The 24,672-nt window shown below is 36.0% G+C and overlaps 1 protein-coding gene across 1 annotated transcript in view; it reads left to right on the forward strand.

Moving 5' to 3' along the window:
- The window catches only part of LOC138318361 (tetratricopeptide repeat protein 8-like), a 47,593-nt gene that overhangs the window by 15,296 nt on the left and 7,625 nt on the right, over positions 1 to 24,672 (forward strand). The window contains exons 8-9 of the mRNA XM_069260656.1: positions 4,391 to 4,562; positions 7,885 to 8,007. Of these exons, the coding sequence (XP_069116757.1) occupies positions 4,391 to 4,562; positions 7,885 to 8,007 (295 nt within the window). The remainder of the gene's footprint in view (positions 1 to 4,390; positions 4,563 to 7,884; positions 8,008 to 24,672) is intronic.

Below are 24,672 nucleotides of genomic sequence, written 5' to 3' on the forward strand. Positions count from 1 at the left end.
CTTGGCCTACATTGTAGAGGTTCTTTTCAAGCAAGTTTTGAGATTCATGTGGGGTACAAAATGAGGTTGACTATATTAATATTTTATTTTCTTTCCTTACACAATAGTTGAGATGAGATTTTATTATTTTATATTATACAAAAGTATTCTTCTGGAATGGATGTCAACGTTTGTGTTAAATTCCACTTTTGGCAATGTCTATCAGATCTAATTGAAGTAAAACTTCGGCAAGGTACTCTTTGTAATCATTCAGGACACACTGACAAATATTGAAAAATATTTTACTGAGTTCTTGTATTTTCTGTGTTTAAGATTCAAGAATTTATTGGAATATTAGAATTTTATTAGAAGTAAGGGTTCACAGAATATATCATTTTCAGTATCTGGACCCCCATTCTAATTTCTTGTTTCTTTTCAAGAAGTTATAACTGTCATATCTTGGTACATAACAATATCATCTCAGAAGCATTCTTAGCTCTAGAATTTTATTTAAATGCTACATTTAGGGTTAAGTATATGCAAAAGTGACAAGTACAAAATACCCTGCATGTACGCAATGGCTCTACAAGTATTTAGTAATAATAAATTTTCATTGGTTTTGATTCTAAATCCAATTCTCTGATTGGCAGATTCATTTTCTTCATATACTATGAAGACAAAATCTGAAAATGGTGCAAAAACCTAATGTAATCATGACGTCACAAGTGAGACGTTGATGAGGCGTATTGATTTAGAAAAACAATCCGTTCGAAAATCAATAAAATTGTACGTTTAAATGCATTTTATTTTATAAAGTTGTCTGGAAAATTAATTATAAGCATTGATGTAAATATTTTTTCATTTCATAGGTTATGAAATAATTTTTGTTTGCAAACTTTTGTGTGAATCTGCTACGATTCACACAGTTTACAAACAAAATTTCTTTCATACTCCTATGAAGTTAAAAAATAGTAACATAAGTGCTTAAATAAAGATGTTTAGCTTTGTATTCATTGACAACAGAGGATTTTTATCTGTATAAGATTTTCATCTGTATAGATAAATAGAATCACTGAATATAGATATTCTGATAGTACCTTAAAAAACCCAAATTGTACACTTTTTAAGATCACCTTAGGAAGGCTTAAATTCATAATATTATGTTAGCTCATATAACGTAACTTTAAAAAAATGCACTGTTTAGGTTGATGTCTATTAATTTTCTCCTTGGTTTACTTGATAGCATGAGAGGTTTAATTTCAGAAGCTGCTTTATTTACAAAAACTATGTCAAGTCGGGTGTACTTAATACAGTAGCTCTCTGATGAGTAATTAGCAGTGTTAAGTAGTGTCTATAATCAATACCTATTGACGTTTGAGCCGGCCCTAATTAACATACCTCTCCATCATCATTATGTTATTATGTCCGTAAACCCCCCTATCAGTGTTATGGTATATAGAGCCGACAGGGCGTGAGTATTGACATGCTGTATAGTGTTATCTGCTCCGCCCTAATGGGGGACAGTCTGACATCTCCAGTTCAACCTGTTATTATAGTATACCCTGATCACACCAACATCACTCATACACTGTGACAGATGAATGAACAGGTGATAATACAGGAACCTGTGTCGGGGTTTGCCATTTTGTTTACTATAGTGATATACAGTGAAAAGGTTGCCTTGTCTGTATTCTGTAATACACTCTCTAATGCAGAGATTTTGAGTTTGCTGTCTTCAACTAATTGTCTGTTGCATAAAAAAATCATCTTAGTGTGATACATTTATATCTGAGTTTGCTAAAATATTCATGTTGCCTTTGATTTGCCATTCTTTTGGTCAGTGAAAATAATTTAATTTTCTTATTTGAAAAATTCTCATATTCAGTGGTTATAAATGTGTCTCTCTTTCTTACTTTATGAAGTCATTAGCAGCCTATATAATCCTGATCTGTATTCTTTATTCTTTAAGGTGACATGAAAACCTTAATATGGAATTGGATAAATAAACTTTTTTGTAAAGACTTAATTAGTTATTTAGTCACAGAAGATTTCAACACAGGATTCCCATAAAGGAGTTTCCTCTGTTTCTTGCCAATTGTTGCTTTGTGTCTGAAAAGGTCTTCATTGCATGTACCCTCTCAATTCAATTAAACATAGAAGGGGGATAACTCTTTCATCTTTAGAGTGATTATTGTATGGGCAAAAAAACCTTGAGTTAGTATGATAGATGCGCAGCTGAAGATCACAGTTAAGGTGCATTCTGGCCATCCATCGCTCAGGATGCACACAACAATAAAAGCGGTCACAAACCCCAGTCACAGCTAGACAGTGATAAGGAGGCTATAATCCTGCTGACATTTTGGCTAAATTTATATGTAAGATGATGATAGCTTTGCTGACAGATATACATATACTGATATTCTCTATTTCTCCACATCCAATGTGCTGCATATTGCATCCTGTCATTGACATTGGCCTTACCGGCAAAGTCACGGCCATCCTTGTGTATCACTGCACGTGTTCAGTGCATGTTGTGTATATATACATATACATACAGAAAAAGTCTTTTACGTTGTAATACTTATTGTCTGGGAATTTAAATTTGTGTTCAAAACAGGAAATCCAATCAAATGCATCTTAACACAATGAAATTGTGGTTTTTGTAAAAGTATTTTAATTAGATGTAAGTGTTCATAGAAAGAAGAATCCGTAAGAATTTATTTGTTTGTCTGTTTACATCCTTTTGAGACTTATTTTTATAAGAACTTGAGATTTAGTGGTAAGGGAAGGCTTGAAGACTAGTGTTAAAATGTTAGACACCATAGCTCCTAAGTAAGTGGACAGATGACATTGCTAAGTCCCATTATTACAATCATGATGACTTGTTGTTGTACAGTGCTATGGACAAATACAAGTTGTAATGAAATTATGCAGTTTTGTGTTTTAAACTCCTCCTTTTACAAAGGTCTATATTTCGTCAGTGTTGATTCATATAACAGGTTGAATTTGATTCCGTAATGTTTTATGTTGTGATGGCATTTAACCAATAATAAATCAGAAGTGAAGGTGGAGAAAAAAGACATTTCCAGCTTTTATCCTGTTCCCATTTAACAGTCAACAATTTTCATTGAACTTGCTTAAGTGTTTCGCCAATAAAATGTGATTTACGATTCCCAGGAAATATGCAATCATCTGTTTGGCTGATAAGCAGAGTATTTATAAATAAGTTTCCTGGCGTAACGTAAGTCTACATGATCACAGTCAGGCGTTTTTGGCTATATTAATACACCAGTAATGACCAATCGTAGTTGTAGATCTCTATATTGAGATGACTTCCTATCTTGAGGCCGCTGGGACCAGTTTAACTTGAGCTGGATTAGGTTCAAGTATGGGGATGGTTTCAAGAGAGAAGTTAATTCCTATGCTTCCTGTGTGAAGGTTAATTCCACTTGGGACACCGTCTCAGATATTTACCAGTATCAAATACCGTATTCGACCCAATAAGCGCCCATGTCCCTATAAGTGCCCCTCCCCCTTTTTGAGGCCTCAATTTCAATTGTCCAGGCATAAATAAGGACCAAAACTACATAAAATGGTATAAATTTGAAATATTTTTTTACTTATTAGCACCTGTTCATTTTTATAAATTTTTTAAGCGCCCTGGGTGCTTATTGGGTCGAATACGGTATCTTGACAGATTTCCTATAGATAAATCCCCCTGTAGCTGATTCTTCCAATCCGCCACGTGGTAGTTAATCATTAGATCCTACATATGTAATTACTTACACTATACAAATCAAAAGTATATTGTGATCTACAGCAGTAGTGATCTTCAGGCACCGTATAGATGTACAAATGTTTGAAGATGATTTGAGGCCACAGTGGCCAAGTTGTTAGATGTCCCAACATATTGCCACAAGCCCTCCATCTCTGCAAGTTTGAATCCAATGTGGGGCATTTGTCAGGTTCTGACTGCTGGTTGGTGCTTTTTCTCTGGGTAGACCAGTTTTTCTCCTACATTTAAACCTGGCGTGTACATCCTTAAATGACTAATCAATTTAAACTATAGATCTTTAACTAAGTGTCAAAATGCAGGCAGAATACACTTGAACATTCTAAATTTGGAAGTAAAGATAAAAATATATGAGTTCTAGTTACTGTAAAACAGGAAATAATGTTTGTTGTGTTGTAATGTTTGTTTCACCAAAAATAGATTGGATTTTTATGGTAATACAGTACTGGAACCACGCTAAGCTTACCTCAAATTTTGTTACCTTCCCCTCCCCCTCTTAAAAACATGAGATAAAAAATTCAAAGATCCAAACCAGGAAATGAAGTACCGTTAAGAACATTGAGTAATTGTTAATTGTATACATGACTAATATATTAACATATCTCTATTGTTTTCCAGACGACTTTTACAGATGGGCGTCTACAATGGTGAATTGTTTAACAATTTAGGACTGTGCTGTTTCTACGCCCAGCAATATGACATGACCTTGACCTGTTTTGAGCGTGCATTGTCCTTGGCAGAGGAGCAAACAATATCAGAAGTTTGGTTTAACATAGGTCATGTGGCCCTGGTAAGGCTTGAGTATTGATACACATGTACATACTTAGATAAGGTACTTAATTGATATCTATTGTTATTCATAATTAAAAGCACTATTTCTGCTATATAACATTATTTCTAATTGTTAATGAAGTAATCTTCTTTATGATTTTTGTTATATGTTTATTTCTTAACATTGACATTTCCCCTGCATGTTGTTTCAGGGCTAATGACATTTGATTTTGTTTCATTGCTTTCTTCATCAACTTCCACATGACTATAAATCTGAAATGGAAGTGACCCCATTTCACCATTCCTGTCACCAAACTATACGTCACAAGTAACACATTTGTTTTTTGATATACATGTATGAAATTATACTAAAAATGATCTTTTATTAATAACAAATAATTTCATCATGAAATAATGTTTAGCCTTTAAAAAAAACTAAAAAGAGTATTAGGAGTAACCAGGGGTCATGGTTAAGGATCATGGTTTTCATTAGAATTTTATAAAAAGCAATGAAAACAATAATGAGATGAGGAGTTTTTTTAAAGTGATTAAGTGTGGATATCCGAGAAGAAAAGACTAAATCTGAGGGCTGCTCCAGCCTCCGTCTTACTGACAGCACCAGTAGCCTACCCGACTGTTAACAATGCTCCATCAAAGATTCCGACCATTTAGTCAGGGCACCTGCTACTTTATAAAACTTGTAACCATAACAACCTTTTCTCCAAAAAAACCAAATGTTGTGTTTTTGGTTGGTGTGTAATGAAGGAATTTTTCAATTAAGTTAAGTGCCTGTCTACCAGAGAAGTCTATTACACGGTTAAGCAGGTGTGAGATCTCCATTGGTGGGTCATTCCTGGTAATTACTGGTCTATGCTAGGAGGGAGATAGGGGTCCCATCGAGGAAGTGGTAATTACCTGTACTAGTCTAGGGCAATGAAGGGAGGAGATGGGGCTGTAGATGAGGAGATGAATATTGAATATTGGACTAAGCTTAGGTATAGGAGATGTAATACTGAGAAATTGTACGATAAGCTATAGTGTGGGAGGGAGATGGGGGTCTGGATGAGGAAGTTGTGATTAATTGTACTGGTCTAGAGAAGTGATGGAGGAAGGTGGAGGTCTAGATGAGTAAATGAATGACAAATTCTGGTTTAGGTAATAAGGGGAGAGGGTTATGGTGTATTTGAGGAGGTATGTACAATACTGAATTTTACAATAGACTAGTATGGGAAGGGAGATTTGGGTCTTTATGGGGAGGTAAAGCTGGGTCAAGGTAGAGATGGCGATTTGGATGAGGAGGCAAGGCTGAGAAGGTATATGGAATATCAACAGGGCAGTTCCTGATCCTCATTATATCGGTTATCGGTTATCGAAAGGATTCATGGAGCATCATCTTATCAAAAGTTCCCTTGATTCTTAAACGTTGGTCTGGACCAACAAAATACTTCCTATTCATCAGACCCTTTGAGGTGTATATGCAGGCTAAAGTTAAGGACATTTAACTGTGTGTGAAATAAATGAGTAAAGAAAATAAGAAAAACTTAAGTTTGAGCATTATTTTATCATTAACATCTTAGGACAGACTCGGGTTTCAATAATGTTCTTTTGAAGAGAGAATAATGCAAAAAAATTAAATCTTAGGCTTATATCTGGCTATGAGAATGCTATGGATATCAATTAAATACAAAACCCAAAAATACAATATCAAATGATTTCATGTGTGGGTCATTATCACAACTTATTAACCTGGAATATCTCTTTACATCCATCATTTTGGGAATGACCCTATGTAGTATATATTTTGTAACAACTATCTTATGTAAGCATTATAGCAGATTTTACTGACAAAGTTATGTTTATGTATGCACATTTAATGAGTCGAGGTATATGCATAACTTTGTGTGGAAATGTACATAAGTGTTGTGATTTATGTGGTAACATTTTGTGGGCTAATAATGTAGGGTTGGTTAAACTTGGTAGAGCATGCCCCCAACATTGCATACATAATATTATTTTTGTCCTGAGGTAAAGTCCTGTCAAGATACCTGATATTGGGAGCTAAAAACTTCACACATCTATGTCACAATTACATGTTTCACATTTATCATCCTAGATTTAAGAAAAAAACATGAAATGCATTTTTTGTTTTTTAAAAATGTGAAATACAATGTGCGTGTCTGTCTTTATATGGTTATTTAATATCCCGGTATCAAATTACAAGTTTTATATGCCTGGAGTAAGACCATGGCATTATTTGATCAATTTTTTCCATTGATATCCTGTGTATTTGAATGTTATTGGGGACAATATAAAGGTCAGGGTTTTAAGTAACGGCTAAAATATACAATTTAATTTTCTATGAAAAATATCCACACTCATGAATTTCTAACAAAAGTTGTATTTGTAGCTGTATGTATGATTTATATGACTGCATATAGGATACATTTACATACATTTCTGTGTAATTTGATACAGCTATGATAGTTTGGTTTGGTGGTACAGTCTCAATTGTTTAGGTGATGAAATAAAAATCAGAGTTTCCAGTATAAACTAATTGACCTACAACCTAGGTTAATTGCCCTATGTATACCTGGACCTCAAACTCATGATCCAGAAGTGATGGAATGTCTGAAACATTCCAACTCTCCCACAGTGTTCTGTACTTACATTAATATCATCATATTCTATGAATGAATATACTTATGAATGTATTATATATGTGTTTAAATTTCTGTAACATTTTTGTGGTTTATGTACTAATATAAACATTCGTTTCACTGGTTCATGTGAATAATGATGTCCCTAAGCAATGTTAGATGTATTGTGTATGTCTCAGTGCCCTGCTACTGACAATAAATCACCTTTAATAGAGGAGGCTCACCTCTATCATCATTCAATTATCGCTATACTATCACAAAGTTGGTATCACTATTTGGTAGAAATGATACAAATTATTGTCCAATATTAAAGTATACACAACAAGGAATGAGTAGAACCATAAAAACCCTAAATAGTTTGACTTTTGATTCCTTGTTACTGGAAAGAGACAATGGCAAGTTTTCATTTATTTGGTTTAGGAGATATGACCTTTTTAAAATATTTTTAAAGGATAAAGGATGCATGACCTTGAATTATTTTGTTTCTAGGACCTTGACCAATTTTATTTTTGTATGCTTATAAGGTTTAGGAGCTTTGTTTTACTGTTTACACAATATAGGAATATGACCTTGACCTATTTTGCTTCTGTTTACTGGGTATATGATATATGACATTGACCTCTTTTGTTTCTATTTACAGGGTATAGAAGATATGACCTTGACCTATTTTGTTTCTGTTTACAGGGTATAGGAGATATGACCTTGGCCTACCAATGTTTTAAATTAACCTTAGCCAATAACAATGACCATGCAGAAGCCTATAATAACCTTGGGGTACTGGAGCTTCGTAAAGGTCACCTTGATATGGTAAGTTTTCAGTAAATTTATTTGTATCTTTCCAAACATCTTAGCTATGTAATCTTTATTCCAGAGATAATTTTCACAGAAAACATGCATTCTCAGCATTTATTATCGTGACAGCAATTGTACTTGTTTGACTCGAAAAATACCTTTCAGATCGCTAAGTAGAATATCATAGAAGGTCACATTCTGCATAAATATCCTACAGCCACCACCACACTGATGTTTTGTTGTGTTGTTTACATTGCTGATTTACAAAAACATTATCCTGATTGCTTGCCTGTGTCTGATTGGCAAGCATTCTGGCTGCACTTCAGAAAGACAACTTTTAACTTCTACAAACTTAGGTTTTTATCCATTACACATTCTGACTGTTCATAACAGTAAGGCTAAACTTAGAACACTGTGTTACAACATAAAACATTAAGGTTTCCATACAAACCTGTAATACATGGAAAGAGGAGGCGAGGGAATAGGTTATGTTTTTTACCTTTTTGACAGCAGAACTTCAAATGTAGCCATCTGCTGTTAACCGTCTGTGGAATATGCCAGGTAGTCTCAGTAGGGCTTCATGTTATATTTACATGATAAAGGCTCAGTGGTAATGTCAATGAACTTAATAATTAAAGAGTCCACAACGATTCTTTGAGTTTATTACTATGGATGGCTTGAAGGATATTAAACTTGATCTGGCACTTTCAGACATGCATTCTGATGCATTTGCCAAAATTTAGATTTTTTTATGTAGTAATGCTATAAATTCCACTTTTATGAATATGTGAAGATCGAGTTTGAAAAAGAATTTTGATGTAAAAGGCATTAGCAGAATTTTAATGGAGAAATGCTACAAGTAATGTAGAAAGATGAAATAAACTTGATTCAAGCATAATTTGCAGAAAAGTGCTAGAGTCAATGCAGAATAGGGGTAAAAAAGATTGATCCTTATAAAGTTTAACAGCTAGAGAAAAAAATATCCATAGTTGGCATGTTAGACAGATCATGGAGTTTGTATGCAAGTATACAGTTACCTATAGAGACAATGATGCTCTTATCCAGTAAGCCTCTGGTATATATCAACAGAGTTTATTAAATCAGATATATTTCTGAATTATTATCATTAAACTATATCTTTTTACATCTTTGGCATGTGTTGCCTCCAGCGTGTGTATGGCTGACAAATTGTGCCTCCCCTGGTGGGAGAGTGTGCCTGTCTTACACACCAATATGTCACAGACAGAAGACCATGTGACATAAGCCAGTCCCCAGCCAAGTGATAACCCTCACTCCAGATACTTGAGTCTGACAAATTGAGGTGTGGCTCTGGTTACTTACTGCCCCAGGTTTGTGATGTAGTGAGATAATACCTTCTTTAGCATGTTAAGCTAAACTCCTCCCCCCTTTTGTTACCCTTCCTTGCATATCCCCACTGTCTACCACCATATTCTTATACCCTCCACTGTTCTTATCCTTCCTTCCTCATGCCTTCTATTTCTCTGTCCTCTCCTTTTCCCAGTCCCTCCAATGTCTTTGTTCATTCACCCCAACTTGTAGTTAGCTCAATCTCATTTCACCTGCTCCTTCCTTTCCTAAGTCACTGCCCACTCTTTCTCTACACATCTATTCCCCTCCATATGCATGTCCCCTTTTATTCCATCATCTCTGTCTTTTTCCCACTGTTTCTTTCCCTGTCCCTTTGTTCCTCTCCCCAATCCCTACCTACCCTTCTCCCTTCCCCCTTTATCCCTCGTATTCCCCACTCATTTCCTATTCCCCTCATGTTTCCCAATACCTTTCCTTGTCCCCTTCTTTCCCCTATCTTCTACATCTGTCCCCACCCCCTCATTCCCCCACCCTTTGTGTCTCCTTATGCATTTCCTTGTACCCTTCCTTCCCCTATCCTCTACATCTGTCCCAACCCCCTCATTCCCCCTACCCCATGTGTCTCCTTATACTTTTCCGTGTCCCCTTCCTTTCCCTATCCCCTACATCTGTCCCCACCCCTCATCCCCTCTCCCCCTTATGTCTCCATTCACCTATCCTTGTCCCCTTCCTTCCCCTACCCCTACATCTGTCCCCACCCCCTCATCCCCCCTCACCCTTATGTCTCCTTATACATTCTCCGTCCCATTCCTTCCCCTATCCACTACATCTGTCCCCACCCCCTCATCCCCCCTCCCCCTTACATCTCCTTATATATTTCCTTGTCCCCTTCCTTCCCCTACCCCTACATCTGTCCCCACCCCCTCATCCCCCCTCCCCCTTACATCTCCTTATATATTTCCTTGTCCCCTTTCTTCCTCTACCCTTACATCTGTCCCCACCCCTCATTCCCCTTCCCCCTTATGTCTCCTTATACCTTTCCTTGTCCCCTTCCTTCCCCTACCCCTACATCTGTCCCCACCCCCTCATCCCCCTCTCCCCCTTATGTCTCCATTCACCTTTCCTTGTCCCCTTCCTTCCCCTACCCCTACATTTGTCCCCACCCCCTCATTCCCCCTCCCCCATATGTCTCCGTATACCTTTCCTTGTCCCCTTCCTTCCCCTACCCCTACATCTGTCCCCACCCCTCATTCCCCCTCCTCCTTATGTCTCCAGTATACCTTTCCTTGTCCCCTTCCTTCCCCTACCCCTACATCTGTCCCCACCCCCTCATCCCCCTCTCCCCCTTATGTCTCCATTCACCTTTCCTTGTCCCCTTACTTCCCCTACCCCTACATCTGTCCCCACCCCCTCATTCCCCCTCACCCTTATGTCTCCTGATACCAATACACAGAGGCAGTATTGAAATCTCCCTTATCATAATACCTACAGACCACAGAAATGTGAACATATGTTAATCACAAACAATTCAGGTTTGTTAGTGTGGATAATATCTAAATAAAAGTGCTTAGGTTACAATTATAGCGGTGATTTTCATGTGAAAGACCAATATTATATACACTTTTATAAATGTCAAACTCCGACAATAATGTTGGACAAACAATTTATTAAAGTGTTGTTTATGCTAATTAGTGAATTAAGGTCAAATAGGTCTGTTGATGGAGACATCGTGTCACCATGCGTATTGTAGAAATATAAATATATGGAGACCCATGTATAATGTCAAAATATTAAGTCATAATGATGTGCTTAAATTAAGCCAAACTAAGCCGTTTACAGTATAAAATTCCCACAATACTCAAGTACATTTATTCTTATTTTTAGTGTTCGTGTTAAGCTTAAATACTGCAAAATACTTCACCGACATTCTGAGGTTTGAAAAAAAGCTTTGAAAACACTAGACATTGTTTACTGTGTATTATATTGTGTACATAGGCTATTGTGTACCTCCTTCCTGTGACCCTTGACCTCTGACCTCACAGATGAGTAAGAGCTATGACAATGGTAACCTTTGTTTGTCCAGTTGCTGGGGTGATTGACATTTCTGGCATCATCAACAGCTCTATAAAATCAGTGTTCGCATCAGCTTCAAGAGCACCGCCAAATCACCAATGTCTTATGATGGCATATGTCATCACCTCAAAGGTGAGGTCATAGGTCATTACTTCAGAGAAATGATATTGTTATAATGATAAAAAAAAACTTAAGATGGTTCCTAATGAAAGTTGAGGGCATATGACAGAAATCAAATTTTGAGATAGCGAATAACTCTTCCTTTTAGTATCATTTGGAAGGACTGGAAATTCACTTTGACTGAAGTGGCTGAAATAAAAATACATCAATTAAAAAAGGATTAAAAATGGGACTTCATAGTTTTTGACTGAAATGGAATTTTGATTCAAGAGATTTTGAGTTAAACATTTTGAGTATGAGTCCTTTACATATCTCCAACCAGTATTTTCAAATTAGTTTCATTTTCCCTTTGGCGAATCTTTGATGATCTAAGATATATCCAGAAGAATTTGAAAATGTTGATTCAACTATAGATTTCATTGGAAAAGTTATTTTATTGGAAATAATGAAATTCAAGTTTCTTTCAAAGAAGGTCTGCAGAACTGAAATAAGGATAGTTTAGATGATGGTAGGGGTCTTGGGGGGGGGGGGGGAGAGGAAAAGGGGATCATCTACTGTAGCAGTTTTGTGGAATTTAAATTTGCTTTTAATTCCAGTCTGGTGAGGAGTTTGAGATATAGAGGATAAAATCAGGAAACTAGACTACTTAATACCTTTTCTGCAATGTCTCATTAATTAGTAATCTAGGTTGGGAGTCAATTACACAAAGATTGGCAGATTTCCATGTATTCCATTTTATTTGAAGAAGAATTTTTGTTAAAACAGACTTCCTTTCAGCAGGGGTACACGTTAGTGAGCCACAAAATGTTTTATATAACATTTATAGTATATTCCCTGTGAGTTTTACACAACAGCCCTATCCAGATAGCTAAAGCACAGACTACATAAATGTCTTATCTCGATACTCACACATTTTTTATCCAGAGGCTTTGAATTCCAGACGTTTGCAGACACATATCACATAGAAAACTTCTGTATAATGAAAGATTGTGGAAATTCGAGGAAGTATTACCTCAGTGTAAAGTAAATTTTGAGCTTCACTTTCATTATTTTATTAAAATAGAAGCATAAGATGTCTGTGACAGGTCTCTAGGATTTATTTCTGATATCTTGATCATCATTAGTAGTCTATGATTAAATTAGTCATTCTTTCTTATCTCATATAATCAATGAATGCTATCTGGTACTTTCTGTTGCCTTTTCTTATCCTGATCTTTTAGATACAAGCATTACTTATCTTCTGTCCTTGAAACTACTGCATGTCTTGTTGCTTGGGCCTAAATGATCTTAGTTGTCGATGCGCCATAAAAGACACACAAACAAACAAACTGTGAGTCAATAATGTGTCAACTCGAGGCCCTTTCTGACGGTATGCGTCTCTTTCTGACGTTATGCATCAGATGCGTCAGAAAAAGTGTTACCCACTTTTGTCTATAAATTGCTGTTAGACAAATCTTGTTCATGTGTTGGTGAACACCAGCTTGTGTCCAATTGTGAATCATGAGCCAAATCTTGTTTCCCTCTTTGAATCATGAGTTAATGATTGACATCTTGCTGGAGTCATTATATTGAGTCAATGAATTACTCCCCTTGTATCCTACAGTGGCATGAGCCGACATTATAAGTCATTTGGTATATATTGTCTGACTTTAATTTTTGTGTCAAAAATTGTCACAATACTGGCATGATTTAGTGGATTTTATATTGAATTTCAAGGTGAATTAAGAATAAAATGAATCTCCTTGAATTGTATGAATTCCACAGAATGTGTGAATTTAACATCTTGTGAAAATTATGATCCTTACTTATTTTATATGTAGTATATCAATTATTTGGTTTTATTCTGAGTCACCTCCACAACGCTGATTACTGCAACTTTGGCTTTGAGCAGTAGTTGTAGTAATTTGATCAATTAATTTCAATGAATCATGATTAAATTCTCACATTACTTGTATTTCTGTACACTGCGATGTCCTGACCTGGCCTATTTATTGTTTATAATACCAAAATATATCTGATTTCATATGAACAAAGTACAGTTGTTGGATGGAATAATTATGAGTCATTATAACATTTACATATAGAGAGTGTACCTCTGGGGTGATATCTCATAGGTTAGGGACCTTTACTGGTAGTCTACCCTCAAATCAAAACAACAATTATTTGTCTATGTACCTGAACACATCTCTCAATTATTTGGTTCTTAATTTTCTGTCATAAAGGTTAAAGGGTCCATAGTCCAAACTCAGTAATTAATGCGTCTGAGAATCTAAATCTGATGTCTGAAGTCAGTGACCTATGTGAGCCAGTTGTATCTGGTAATGTCTCTGAGAATTCACATTTTTCTGGTACCATCAAACCTTGCTCACCATAAGTCATTCATCTTTTGAGACACTTTGAACTTCTCTAATTTTAAAGACTTGAGCAGTTCCTCAGGAGATTTCAGGAGTGGAGATGTGAGCAGGCCCTAGATACAGTACAAACAAACTTTCTTACAAGTCATACAAGTTTATGGTCAGAGGCTTATGTATTGTATACATATTTAGCCCTTCATCACTTGCATGGTCACAAGTTTGAAACCCACATGGGACTGTATATGTACTGACCAGAAGTTGGTGGTTTTTCTCCAGATACTCCAGTTTTCCTTTAACTAAACTTGGCACATCTGTTTTAAATGACCCTGGCTGTTATTGAGACGATAAACAAAATAATGCCATTGGGAATGATTTGGTGATAAATTTAGTCCAATAAAGTCAGTAAGTGAGCTTTACAAATACAGAAATACTCAGTAGGTGTGTGACAAACCTGATGAATAATGTGTTAGGGAAGTGCCTTTACTGTTTCAGTTCTAAGGGTGTCAGATTTTATATAAGAAACCCGAGACCAGCTCCCTGGATAAAAGACATTCAAACTGTGCTGTCAGAATTTGGTGTGTACTATGTGTGCTGACTTTATTAGATAATGAAAAATGTCCCTGATATAGAATTTCTCATCACTGTATGTTTAAGGAAGGAAAATTTTGTGTGAAACTTAAAACCTTGCTCCTAAAATACTTAAGATAGAAAAGAAACATGATAGGTATCCATGCATATTATGCACACGAGTTATGTAGGCTGGCGGTTTGTAGGTAGGGTCACTATACAGATAGGTATGTAAGTCTGTGAGACTGCTGTAACATATATAACTCAGAGGGAAAGGTGTGGAAATATTTGTATTATTTACAGGTCTAAAACAAAATTTACATTCTTTTTTGATGATTTATGATATCTGTGGGCCATTATTTAATTCTGATACTGCTGTCAGAGAAGTGAAATAACAATACATTTTGTAGATGAATTATTAAATGTATTGTGGTTTAGCAGTTGTACTACAACTGCCCAAGGTCCAGCAGCCTGTCTAGGTGTATATTTAGATTAATACTGACCAGTAAGTGGCCCCTTGACCATTGTACCACATAACAATACAATAAGAAGCAGGCTGCTGTTGATGACTTTTTGTGTGTACTGCAGAGTTCATTGATAGTTTGACAGTTCCTCTGTCACTGGCTAACCCATCATTTATCATCATAGCAAGAGGAAGAAGGTGGATACAGAGAATAATGTACTCTTACAATCAGGGATACAGGGGTGGGGGTGTTCATTGAGGAAGAGGCTGGATGTTCAGATAAAATATTTGATGGGGAAACCCCTTTTTGTACTAGATGGGACAACTCCTTATTGTAGTGGCTAGGGAAACTCCTCACCACAATTACGGGATTTCTGTAATCCTTATCCCTTAGCAGGAGAGACAGGAATATACACTTCATTGTGGATTGGATAGACAAATACTAAATTACACCTACAATGATACTAAATATAGTGACATCCCTTACACCCCATCCCATTGTATACCTCACAATGTACAGTGACAATATAAAACTGTGCAATTTAAAATAATGGTTATTGAAGTAATTTTTTATTTCATTTTGATAGTGAAAGATCACATTATAAGTCCGATGAGGCTCTTGGATTATGAAACTGTCTTAGGCAATATAAAATGAAATAATTTCTGTTATCTCTAAACTCTTTTGGACAGTTTCATGGTCTTGAAGCCTGATGAGACAACAATAGTCCCTACATAACATAGAGCTGGACAGAGACCATTGGCCTCTATAACTGCCATCACATGGTAGATATCGGCTGATGATTCCCAATCAATTTGTACTGCTAGTGTTGTCCATCACTCATGTCTACCATATAAACTATTATAAGTTGGAGAGGAATTTGGGCATTGCCAGGCAAGGACAGGTGCAGGAGATTCAGGCCTCAAGATCAAGGCTTTTGGGGATTTGTTAGCTGATTTGTAATTCTATGTTACCTCCCCTTGTTTGAAATTAAGGGACTTGAATTACAAATTATGATATCTTGGTACAATACCTGGCAGAAACCTTGATTTTGTCACAAGAGTAAATATTCAGATATTTGAACAAAATGGGTAGGCTTTTCCTGCACAATTTGTTTTATTGTGAGATTTTCAGCAAAATTATCAAAAAGATATCACTAAATTTAGTTTTTTCGTATGTGGTAAATATGTATTATAATGATCCTTTCAAAAACAATGAACTGCATTATTGTCATTGCTGAAACAAGTTAAGAAATATGTATTTGATATTTCATATTTAACTATACATTTTCATGCTAAACCACCTGTTGCACATTGGTTTATATTAAGGCCTGTGCTCTAGCCTACTCTGGAGATACCATCAACTCTGGAATGTACTTTTGGGGAAATAAAGGGTTACAAGTATCTATTTTAAGAGCAATATGTAACAAAATGTTGATAAGATAGTTGGTACACCCATTCAGAATCTGAGCTGTATCCCAGCCCTATCCTGCCAACTAACACCTGTAAGATGGTAGTGTGTTAGTTACAGACTTTGGTGCACAGTAACAACTGTATTTATATAACAGATTCACTTTATTATATTGTTTTGTCCTCACTATATAAGACAGTTTACATGATGGATTAATTCTTGGAAAAAATTATAATATTTATTCATATTTTGCTGAAGGCCTTATTGGTTTTAAAATATTATGTACACTCTTTTTTCTATCTTCCTAATCCAAAATAATCCCTAAATTCACAAACTGTTTGATATCATAATATGATATAAATTTAAACCTCTTGAAAACTTTTTCAACTTAGATTCATATAGATTACTAAAATAACTACATGCAGTTTTACAAGAGAATGTAAGGTGTTTTCTTAATCACAGGAAATGGTGATCATGGTTTTCAACTTAGATTCATATAGATTACTAAAATAACTACATGCAGTTTTACAAGAGAATGTAAGGTGTTTTCTTAATCACAGGAAATGGTGATCGACCTTGTTGATGACCTTGAAATGTACTGGATTAATTAGAACTGGTGATATACATGTGATTAATATTCATCAACAGCTGCTTTGCTTTAATTACTGGAATACAAGGCAAGAAATAGAATTAGGTTTAATTAAATTTTTCTGCCAATTAACTCTTGTTTGGATGAATTTCTCTCTTCTCGTACTCTTCATATCCCTGGATCTCAGATTTGTTTAGATTCATAAAATCCTTTACACAAGTGTAATATTGCTGCTTCACCACTTCTGTGCTCTTAATGTTTGAGGTAAATTAAATTTGAAAAAAATAATCTTACATAAGGTTAATATTAAAGATTAGATACAAAAAATGCTGATATTGCTTTGCAAGTCAATTTGATACAACATTTCTTAGAGGACCATGTATACCCAAATAAAGACTTGTAACTTCTAGAGCATTAATTATTTTGTTAATACACATGTCAAAATGGTCCAAGGGTTCAGTGCGGGTATCATTAATTTAGGGAAATGTTGAAAACGAAAAGTGACACGGATGGCGTAATAAAAAAATCTTGACATTCTTTAACAAATTCTGTAATTAGATAGTGTAAAGTTTGAAGGGTGATACAGTCAGAATGTGGGCCACACAGTTTGGCAGAGTGATGTCACAATTGTGACATACGAGGTTTAGATGATGGTAGGGGGTCAGACGATTGTCCCCTCCTCACCTGGGCACCACACACCTCCGTAACAATGATAGGGATACCTAACAAAACCTCTAGGGATCAGTTTACAGTTAACTGTTTACCCACAAACTCTAAAGCCCACAAACAAAGCACTACCAGTCCCCATTCAAGTTGAAAGGCTTTGAATTTCCCTCTGTGTCAATCTCTGACATTCATCAGCACAGTGCAGAAAAAAAGCGGGACACATTACACAACATTTAGTAAGTGAGGGCTTATTATCATAGAGAATTTTTGCTCAAATAAAGAAGTGATTTGATGGGCAAGCAAGCGAGAAATTGACACAATCGGTTTCAAATCTTGCTCTAGATAATAGCCGCAAAATTTTGCACTTCAAAGAAAAAATTGGAATGCCAGTAGCAAACTAAAGTTTAAAGGTTTACATTTGATCTGTTACAAGTTGCTTTAACACATAAAATGTCAACATAGACTACATGCTGCTGTCTGTGAATAAGACACTTATAAAAGTGTATGACAAAGCAAGGCAACATTGTCACCCTACTTATGTAGGGACCACACAACATAACAATCCAATCCTAGTTCATACCCAATAATAAGCTTATATCAGCTAGCCCATCATTGGCAATGTCCATAGCTGGTACTAGAGTCCTGGATACCTAGAAATAAGTCTATGGTTGGTAATAGGTCCATACCTGGAAATAGTCCATTGCAAGTACTTAGAGACTATGCCTTGAAATGAGTCCATGACACTGGTACTACGCTTATGTCTTGATATAAGCCCAATGTCTTGTATATGTAATAAGCCTTTACCAAGAATTAAGTTCATTCCTATATTAACAAGTGTGTGTCTTGATAATTGAGTAATGATCGAGCTTGTTGGAAAACTTAATTGTGCCTGGTACTTAGCTCCTGTCGGGGAAAAATCAATGTCTGTCATAAGTTTGATTGTAATTCAATTAAACAATCCACATACAATATTCCCCCAATGATGAGTCAATCTTACTTTGGATAGGACTTTTCTATGAGTCAGAGATTCTGTTTCTCCACTGGATTTACTTTAGGATATATATTGTATCGGAGGACCATTGATTGCTCCTATAGGCTTTCAGACATTTCCCTTCATTTCAGGTTGTCATGTTTGAACGCTTTGGGACATTACAAAACAATCTCAATAAATAGAACACATTGGTAATAATACAATATCAACTGGTGGTGTGATTTCTTGTCTCTCTCATCTAATGAAATTTGTGTGTTTTGAATATTTCCAAGTCTGATAAACCGTCTCTGTGCAGGCAGTTATTCGATTTATACTGCATTTTGAACTCGGACTTGTTGATTTCATGGGAATACATTCTCTTGGGAGGTTGGTATCATGGGAAAAAATTAAAGTGGCATAGCTTCTATTTCAAATGTTGATCAGATAGACGGACTGGCTGTTCAAGGCTTAGCATGGCCTTTCTGGTATAGCTGGGGGCTCTGGGGGATATGTTAGGACCACCTTATAGGCCAGTACACTCTTAACTTCGCAACAAATAACGAGAAGACCGACAAGGAACATTTATATGCAGATTGTGCCGTATGGCCAAGAAAGTGTGATCACATATCAGATAAAAATTCAAATTTTAGTTAGCAAATTAAGTGAAGAGATTTATAATGAAGTTAATTATATTTATTGATATTGGGGAAGAAATCATACCAGGAAATCTTGAATGGATACTTATTGGTATTAAAAATTGGGGATTCTATGGCTATGTGATTGCTAGAGATTTCCTGTCATGTGTTTTGTGTGTGTAAACCTGGTGACACTGGATATGTTACACTTTCTGTAGATATATAATGAAGACAGGGTGTTTCTGTATTTTGTTACTGCATAGCTTCACTATTATTGTTGTGTAGTGTTGCAACTTTATATTCAATTTTTCTGTGCCTTTAAAACGTTGCCTCAAATCCGATCTAATATTGCCAGTTTGAAATTTTTTGATGATACGATTAAATTGTTGGGTAGAGATACTTCTTTTTGCATAATAAATATCCTATTCCCATCATAATGGTAGTATGTGCAGCAACTATACACCGTAAGAATGTGTGTCTCCTAGCAGAATGGACATTGTTGCCATTTCCTTGGTATGGTTAACTTACTCCCCTCTCTCCTCCTCTTATGTCTTGGTTTTGGTTTATATATACCAGGTATGTCCCCCACCATGGATTAAGGGTGGGAGGAGTGGTGAGGGGGCATACACTGGTACCTATGTCTGTTCCATTCAGCCCCGTCATGTCATGGGACGTCCTATCACATCCAACTTATGGGGTGGGGACTTTTATGTCTTAAAACATTTCTTCATGGTTTTCATCTCTCCATAATGATTGTTCAATTTGAAAGAACAAGAAAATGTTCCTTCCTTGAAAAGAATAATTTTCAAGTCTGTAAATATTATTATTTTTGAACCAAAGGAGTGCCTCCTTCAACTCTGTCAGTCAGGTAGACTAAAGAGACTGGTTTTGGAGACTGTTTTACATTCTGTACAAATGGCCTTTTCATTTTAAACCAAAGTGGCAGGTGGAAAGTTTTGAATAAATAAGGCAGAACCACAGGCAAAAAAGTGAATAATTAAACTATTTGTGTCTTTAGATTGTTTAATAGTCAATTATGATGAAATGAGAGATACAACCACACTGTTACCCATGTCTGGTCTTGTTGGTCTTGTCCTATCAGTTGGGACTTGATCATCCCATTTCTAGATTATAATAAAGATATTAATGTTTGAGGTATAAGATGTTGAGATACTGATCTCTGAGATTCTGGGTAAGGTTGTTCAGACACATGGTTCATGTCATAGGAGGGTGTGGACCAAACTTTGTGGGGGTCAAGCTCCAACGATCAGAGGATACAGGAGATGGAATGTCCAATGTGGGATTCACACCCCTCCCTTGATGGAGGAGATAGCAGGAAGATGAAGGTATGAGCAGGTGTTTGATCTAGTCTCAGTGCACTATTACACATATGGCCTAAGAGTCTCACAGATGGATGTTACACATAGTACCTGGCTTAGGAAATCACAGATGAATGTTACACCTGGCTGGGGTAGTACAATCTACCAGTCATCCCTGATGAGATGATCCAATCAGCTGTCTTGTACATTATTATCACGATGGAGTAAGCAAGGGCAGATACGACTTGATGTCTCATGTACCTCATCGATATCAAAAATATTCTCACGCCATAAACTGAGCTACAGAATTCTATTGAATCTAAATCAATTACCAAAACATTATGCAAACAAACGTTTTCTAATCTATGTGGCCAATATGTCCCTGAAAATTCTGTTTTGAGGTCATATTTGGGGTTTTATTGTCAACATCCTTGGTGATTCATCATCTGTAAACATAAGATAGCAGAATACCTGTGATAAGTTCTTTGAAGACAGGATTATTATAGGGACAGATATAACTTTAATAGTTAATAACGGCACACTTACCTGTACCCAGATAACCACATACACCCTACACAATGGCTTACCTGTATTGACCGACACCACAGACCCAGGGTCAGTACATTCCATGTTTACAAAAGCCAAATTTATTGATCAAATATTTCTAGCATGTGAGTTAAGATGTTAGATCAGAGTTGGACTGTTCAGTAACTAACCTAAATATTTACTAGTGTATAACAAGGGTTGGAGTAGGAGTGAGATATCAGTGGACGGACCATGCAGTAATAATTTGCTTTATCGATCAGAATGCTGATGACCATGATATGGCTGTTTACATGTGGAGTGAGATTTATCAGAAGCTAAATGGAATGTATGGAGATTCAAGTGCTGTAGGCATACACCAAACACATAGTCAATCATCCCTCTCACAATGGCAAAAACTATGCTAGTACAAAGCCTAGCATCATCCTCCATCCCGTAGTCCAATGTTGTCTTTCAAAGAGGCAGTAGACACATCTCTACATTGTTTTCTGACAAGGCAGCTGTAAACAGGCCTGAAAAAAAATTGGTGAACTTCTAATATAGATTTACTCCATCACTGATAAATATCTACTTATTTACTGCAAGTATTTCCTGGTGGAAAAGTATTTCAGTATTCCACTGATCAGATTAGTCAAGAAGAACTTTTACTATTTGCTTTCCTCTAATTTGGAAGATTTCATATTTGTTACATTATTTCACATATGAGCTTCTTTGATAAGACCTTTTTGTTGGTCATAAACTTTTCCAGCTGACCTTGACCATGGCATTGACCTTTACCTTGACCACAGTATTTTGACCATTGCCTCTGAGTGTTCCTTGTCAAATGACCTTGATTGAACTTAAGTTGCAAACCTGACTACCTTGACCTTTGGCCTATTATTGGTACCTATTGGTCAATAAAAGAAAGAAGTTACTATCGGTTTACCTCATGTTGTAATAAAACATGATTTATTCATGGACAATGACAGCTAAAACAGACACTGCCCATGAAACCATGTTTTGTTAAAATAGAATTCATACCGACTCCTTCAATTTCAGCCTTTCACTCACACCTGATGTGGCTATGAGATCTGTGTTTTTGTCTTTTGAAGCTAATCACCCCTGAAAACTAGGGCCATAGATAAGTGAGGTTCCTGTTATTTAAATTCTCTTGTCTGTTTTATTCCCAGTCGAGGATATTATTCAAGGACAAAGCCACAGTGGGCCTGAAATGAACTTCTAATACTACTCTATAAATTAACTTTGGAGTCATAAAAATGTATGAGTGTCCTGCTGTGGAGTTATTTCTGTGTATTCTGGTACTGGATAGTCCGATTGTTGGAGACATTTTTCATTATAGGAAGCCCAGTAGGAAACCCAGCATAAACCGGACACCTGTTAATTCTGGTACAGTACTCCTGTGGATTGGTATATAAAAAATGACTAGATATGAAGAAACATTTCATCAGAGGACTAAGCTGTTGTGTGGGAGTGATAGATTGGAGTTGGCCTAGTATATATTAATGTATTCGAGGATAGCTACAGATAAATGTAAACTAATCTGTTTCCCCTACAATGAAATCTGTAATCTTAGTTTTTGTATAGACTTTGTTTTTTGGATGAGTCTAGATCCAAAATGAAAATGATAGATACAAAATGTAAAGTTTTTGTAATCTGGAAAATGTCAAGTGAAACTTTTTTATTACAGTTACTTTTCTTTGAAGTTTGAAAACTTTCATATCGAGTTTAAAGTCCAATGTTTGCAATTACAATATGACTGCTTGCAATGCAATCCCATTTGCAATGTGAAGTTAAGTAGAATCGAAGCTGTTTAGAAATACACTGTACACACTTTTCCAGGTATATATTCCATCAAAAAGAAAAGTCCACCTTCCTCTTCCCTGAAATAGAAACCAATTATAGAGTTACTTAATTATGTCCATCCTGCCCTATCCCTGATTTATCCACATTTCATATGGAGATGGGGAGGGCAGTAATGTCTTTATAGACATATCTCTAGCTATAATTGAAATATAATAGTTAAAGTTATTTATTACATTGTCTGATTTGTTTACCTCTGTGGTTTGGGATGATCGTGGTGGGTGACTTGAGGTCTCCTGTGCTGTCCCTGTATGCCCTATAATGACCCTAACTTGGCCTGACAAGGTTAATGTTGTCCTCAATGTTTTATGATACCAAGTTCAGACTATGGGCAGAACTCCCATTTTTCCTGAGCCTGGACCAGGGGTGAACTTCTGTGGTATCCAGGTGTTCCCACCAGTTATATGATAATGTTTTCTTTCACACCTTGTCTGACAGTTAGGAGAACAGGTGAATAACTGACCAGCCCTTTAACTGGACAGAGATGTATGACCGTATTCTTCTCAGGCTACAACACACCCTTTCATACATATACACAATCCTTTCTATAGGCAAACTGTAAAGTTATGGGTAATAAAATGTTTAATCTTCATGTTTTGGGAATTTGATAGCTACTCCAAAAGATGGCTTATTGCAAAAAGGTTACAATATCAGAGTTTATGTTGAAGGGTCATAAAGGATTTGTTACACCTGTAAATATTAGGATATTGGAGCCTTGAAAAAAACAACTTTTTGTTGATTGACAACAGGTCACTTTAGGGCCGTAAAACTCCAACCTTTCAGCTACAATATTGTAGATATGTCTACAGATGTGTTAAAATGTATTTTTGTACCATCAATAGTATACCCAGAGAGGTCGGCTGGTGTGCTGTATGGCCATTATAGACTTGTAACATCCTCCCGATTGGGTCATATACACTATGTACTAGTTACCTACTTTGGCAAAATGACAGCATAAATATTGCTTTAATCTACAATGTTCGTGTGTTTGCTGAAGTATATGATGTCTACAAAATGGAAACAAATTGTGGAACAATTACCCTGTAACTTGCTTTCAAACTCTGTTGGTTTACATATAGTATGTGTCCAATTTTTCCTGATGGTGATGATAGGTTTCAGCACAGGATAACACTACAGCATTTAATGCTACAGTACTGTAAACCAACCTTATTTGTGTATTTCACATGTGATCGTGAATTGTGATAATAAATTACCTCCAAAATATTTAAAAGACTTAAAGTCTTTTAAAATATTATGCAAAAATAAGAAAAAATGTTTACAGTAGTTTAACTGCATTACAGCTACATCTGTATAAAGAACACCTAAGGGGAGATAAATATCGTCATAAGCCAGGTGGTCTTTATACACAAGTCAAATTGTGTTGAACTTGACCGTTTGGGACCCGAAGAAAGTGATCTTATTTGTTCTTTATACAGAGAAGGTTGCTGAAGCAGGCTTTACCACCCGGTACATGCATTAAGTTGAAGCTAATTTCCGAACAATAGAAATGCTCTATACTGGATTCAAAACTGTTTTACTGTAAATCATAGAATGATCTGCTAAAAAATACTTTCTTTTGTGGTTACAGTGAGTTCAAATAATTTTGATGGTGGTCCACTAGAAAAATGTTCAATGTTTGCCAATTGAAGACTGATAACAACAATGTATCTGCAACAAATTTGTAAATGTCCCTGGTTCCATAATCTGCATGGCCACCAGAACCTAAGTTAACAATACGTTTTTCTCAGCAGAATTCTAATACCAGATAATCCCCACTAGTTTAA

Source organism: Argopecten irradians, chromosome 3 (genome assembly GCF_041381155.1).
Source record: "Argopecten irradians isolate NY chromosome 3, Ai_NY, whole genome shotgun sequence".
NCBI lineage: Eukaryota > Metazoa > Mollusca > Bivalvia > Pectinida > Pectinidae > Argopecten > Argopecten irradians.